The following is a 4,559-nucleotide window of genomic DNA, read 5'->3' on the forward strand; positions in this document are numbered from 1 at the left end:
ATATTGACCAAATGTGATTCTAATTTCAGAATGTTTATTTACATAGATAGCTAGGATTCTGGTATGTATCCCAACAACAGTAGGTGGGGTTCTCACTTAAATTCTATTTCTAGCCTTATGAATATGTTTAATGCAGTAAGTTCTGTTCTTTAAAATATTACTGCTGATGGATCATCTGGTTCAATTCGTGCTGATGGAGATACTACTTTTTACAGTAGTATCTACAAAGCAACTTCTCCAAAATATGAGGGAAGATGGATGGAACTGTTTTTTCATGAAAGTTAAAGAGTTATGTGAAGAGCTGATGCGGTGTTTTTGTATGGGAATATTTTATTTATATACATTTATTCCCTTTTTTCATTTTTGTCACTTTCATCCATCAAAATTAATTATTTATTTACCAAACCCCTAACTATCGCTAAAGCAGTAAAGAGAGGTCCGGGTCGTCTCTCATGGACTCAATGATGGAAGCTGTCTTAGACATATGGTGCGGGGTTCTGTCCATTTATTAACAAATAAATCTTACAATTTACAAAAGAATTATTAATTATATAGAATTCCTAATTCAAACACTAATATACAACTATCACACATCATTCAAACAACATCCAATATACAAATAACAAGAAGCAAATATATACAATGAATTACACAACAAACTATACACCTAATAATTATACAACTCTTTTACATGTCCAAGGTTCATTTTATTAACACAACTTCTACACACAGTATGAACATAATACAAAATACAACATCACATACAAACCAAATCCATCAATTTATTATATGAATTTCATTTATTAATACCGATTCAATATACAATATGAAATTCATTTATTCAACCTATACAAACCACTAAATCACCTTAACATACATACAAGCTATAATCCACAATTCTTTACTCACAACATTATTCAAATCTATAACACACAACACAACTACACATCAATTAATTGTACAACCGGTTAAATACAAAATTACAATAACATAAACATGTTTTCACACATTCACCAATCAATCATTGACAACACAAGTTCAACATTCAAAATTTAGTTCCAATCATGATCACTAAGGCATCACATAACATGAATTATAAATACAACACAACTATACAACCGGTTCATTCATTTCCCAACAACCCAATAACAGTTCAATCCCTTCAATTTCAACCTTCATACACAAGACATATTAACATCATGCCATAAATAATACAACCTACAGATTCACAACCAAACCATTTATTCCAATTCAAAATTAATCCCAAGATTTATTCACTATTCACAGAATATTAGCACGTAAGCATCATCAATCAATGCACACAAGTATCCCTATGCTCTGCCCAATTCCACCACCGAACAGAGATCAACCAAAGCAAACAAGGGGGTTTGATCAAGTAAACAAACAGAAACAGCAAAAGAAAGGAAAAAAAAATAGGGCATAAGGACAGGGAATAGATTTGGGTTTCTTCCCTCTTCCAATTAGAAGAGAACAAGGAACAATCAGCTTCTTCTGATCGATTTCACACCAAAGGGGAGAAGCGGATCGCACCGGAGGACCCTCACAGTGGAAAATGAACGGAGACGCAGGTTTGGGATTTCCTTTCCTCTGCCCTCTTCTCAGCTGCAACCAGCAAACCGAAATCAGACAAAAAGAAAAGCAATCCCTTACCTTGCATTCTTCGGTGGAGGAGGATGGTTGATGCCAAGCACGAGCTCTCCCTCGCGTCCGAACCACATCAGCGAAGGGGATTTTTGCTCGGAATCAATGGAGGCGAAGCGCCAAGGAGCTCACCGGAGGACCCTCACGGCTGCTCACTGTGCTAACAACCGTCATGCACTGGTGCTGGAGGACCCTCACAACCCCATACCACGGCGACGAGGAACTGAGGAGCTGCCACCTTCGAACCACGTCGGCGGCGCTCCACTAGAATCTTCGGCGTTAGTCGACTGAAGCCGCCGCCGACCTTGCACTGTGCTGATCGGAGATGAGAAGGTGGCCGCTGCGACGGCGGAGCTTGGTGGCGGCGTCGCGACGAGAAGAGGAGAAGAAGACCTAAAACAAAATCGCGAGCTCCCGCAGACTGAACCGGATTTCGTGTTTTAACCTAGCAACTGAACCAGCGATTTGGCTTGAATCGGAGAAAATGCAGTGAACCAGACTGATTTGGGCCGGGTTTGGATGTTGGGCCAGACCGACTTGATTTGGGCTGGATAAAGGAAAGTGGGCCAGACTTGATTAATGGGTTGGCTTGATGTAGGCTTTGGTTCAGCTCAATCAACTTGCTGAACTTGAATCTGAATTGAGCTTGGGTTGGACTTGAGCTGAACCATTCGATTGATTTCGCCTGTATTTATCTTGCGTTGAGATGATTTCTTTGAATTGATCTAAATTGATCTTCAAACCGCACACGAGTTGAACCATCAGCTGTGACTAAGTTGATTTCGAATCCAATTGAACCCATTTGACTCTGACTTGACCCGGACTCGAACCATCCTTCAAATTTAATTTTCTGTAAAAATAAAGTGCACAAATTAACATCTATAAATTTCTATAAATTAATGTAAATTGCAATAAAGCCCATAAATTTATCCAAATTAAAGAAATAGTCTAAAATTCCTCCTTATGATATGAAATATGGTCCAAACCAGTCCAATCTAGCCCTAATCTACCCGCAGAAAATGTCACTCATCAAGAGCATGACATTGATGTTCCAAATATGGAACAAACTTATATTCTACGTGGTGGATGTGCACGTCGGCAGCTTGATCATTTTACCAATGAACGATTCTTTCGAATTGAAGTTTTCTTGGTTACAATAGATACTCAGTTATAGGAATTGAATTACAAGTTCAATGAGAAGGTAATGGATCTTTTATCTATTATGGCTACTTTAGTTCCGAGAAATGAGTTTAGATCCTTTAATGCTGGAGAGATATGCAAAATGGTGGAAAAATACTATCCAGAGGATTTCAGCCTACAAGATAGGTATGTGTTAAAGAATCAGTTGAATCATTTTGTTTTGGATATTTCTCAAGATGCTGAGTTGAGAAAGATTGGGACAGTTACAGAGTTGTGTCGATGTTTAGTTGAAACTAGTAGACATACTGCTTATAACTTGGTTGACAGATTGCTTCGTCTACTTGTTACTCTTCCAGTTTCCACAGCTAGTGTTGAGCGAGCATTTTCTGCTTTGAAGATTATTAAGACAAGATTACGCAGTAAGATGAAAGATGGGTTTCTTAGCAATAGTTTGCTTGTATACATAGATGGTGGAATTACAGAGAAATATGATTATGATGATATAATTCAAGACTTCAAGAATTTGAAGACACGAAGAGCTGATCTTTAAGCATTTCTTAGATAATTGTTTATTTATTATTATAATCTAAATATATTTATTATTTTTATCAATTTTTTAAAAAAATTTTGGCCCACCCTTCGGAAGAATCCTGGCTTCGCTCCTGCTCGTTGGCATCGGAGCCAATCCCTGCTTCGGCGCACAGATCCTGCTAGAAAAATTCAAAAAAAAAATAGAAGGTAGAAAATAGATAAGGAAATTATGTAATATTTTTTTTAATGTTTTATTAGTCAACACATAACATACTTATAAGCTATTTATATAACACAAACAAACCACTAACTCCATAAATATACCCCATTAACTCAACTACTGAACATACATTAAACTTAGATATTTTTTTTTAATTATTAATGTCACTAATTGCCACATTATTGACCCATGAATTCTATTACTAATTTTAGATCAATTATCAATACTCTCCTTTATTCAAAATTACAAATACCTAATCCAAAATAAATAAATTTATCTCTTGGAAGTGACTTCATCAAGATATTCGTCACTTGTTCTTGTATGTTGCAGTACTCTATCTCAATTTCTTTATTTGCAACTAAGTCTCGAATGAAGTGTAGACGAATATCAATATGTTCAGTCCTCACATGGAAGGTTAGATTTTTTGTCATTGTAATTATTGCTTTGTTATCACAAAAATATTAGTTGCATTTTTTTGTTGGTGGTGAAGATCTGCAAGAACTCTTCTAACCCAAACTGTTTGACACGCTAGTGAAGTTGCTGTTACATATTCTACTTCTGAAGAGGATAGGATTGTACTAGCTTGCTTCTTTGAACTTTATGAAATTGCTCCTAATCTAAGATTGAAAATACTAGCCAAAGTACTTTCTCTGAACCATCTTCTAATTGCAACTTCTCATTTATATTCATGGGCGTAGGAGTTGGATTACAATTGAGTACTAAGTTGAATCTTTTAAAAAAATCCATTGCATATTTTTTTTATGAGATAAAAATTCCATCAACTCTTTACTTTACTTCAAGACCAAGAAGATAATGCAATAATCTCATATCTGACATCTCAAAATTTTGCATCTTATTAGACTTAAATTCAACCAAAAGAAAAATCAGACGAGCTCATATATATTATATCATCAACATAACGACAAATAATAATATAATCATTGCTACCTTATTTCTTCAGATAAAGAATGGACTCATTTTCACTTCTTGTGAAACTATTTTATTG

At 35.6% G+C, this 4,559-nt stretch overlaps 2 protein-coding genes across 2 annotated transcripts in view; one reads left to right on the top strand and one right to left on the bottom strand.

Annotated features, from left to right (window-relative positions):
* LOC141831080 (uncharacterized) overlaps positions 1-1,836 on the bottom strand; it is a 4,601-nt gene extending 2,765 nt beyond the window's left edge. Inside the window, exons 1-2 of the mRNA XM_074718517.1 lie at positions 1,795-1,836; positions 1,566-1,623 (exon numbers count right to left, since the gene is read on the bottom strand). Of these exons, the coding sequence (XP_074574618.1) occupies positions 1,566-1,623; positions 1,795-1,836 (100 nt within the window). The remainder of the gene's footprint in view (positions 1-1,565; positions 1,624-1,794) is intronic.
* A 1,030-nt stretch (positions 1,837-2,866) lies between these two features.
* LOC141831081 (uncharacterized) lies at positions 2,867-3,352 on the top strand. Its single transcript, XM_074718519.1, has one exon. The coding sequence runs from the start codon at positions 2,867-2,869 to the stop codon at positions 3,350-3,352; it is 486 nt and encodes a 161-aa protein (XP_074574620.1).
* Positions 3,353-4,559: the final 1,207 nt, after the last annotated feature.

This window comes from Curcuma longa, chromosome 6 (assembly GCF_044706935.1).
Source record: "Curcuma longa cultivar G26 ecotype Majalengka, Jawa Barat chromosome 6, ITB_CL_G26_1.1, whole genome shotgun sequence".
Classification (NCBI taxonomy): domain Eukaryota; kingdom Viridiplantae; phylum Streptophyta; class Magnoliopsida; order Zingiberales; family Zingiberaceae; genus Curcuma; species Curcuma longa.

Excerpts from the sequence above, each read along its gene's own strand:
- LOC141831081 (XM_074718519.1), top strand. The coding sequence starts at position 2,867 with ATGGATCTTTTATCTATTATGGCTACTTTAGTTCCGAGAAATGAGTTT.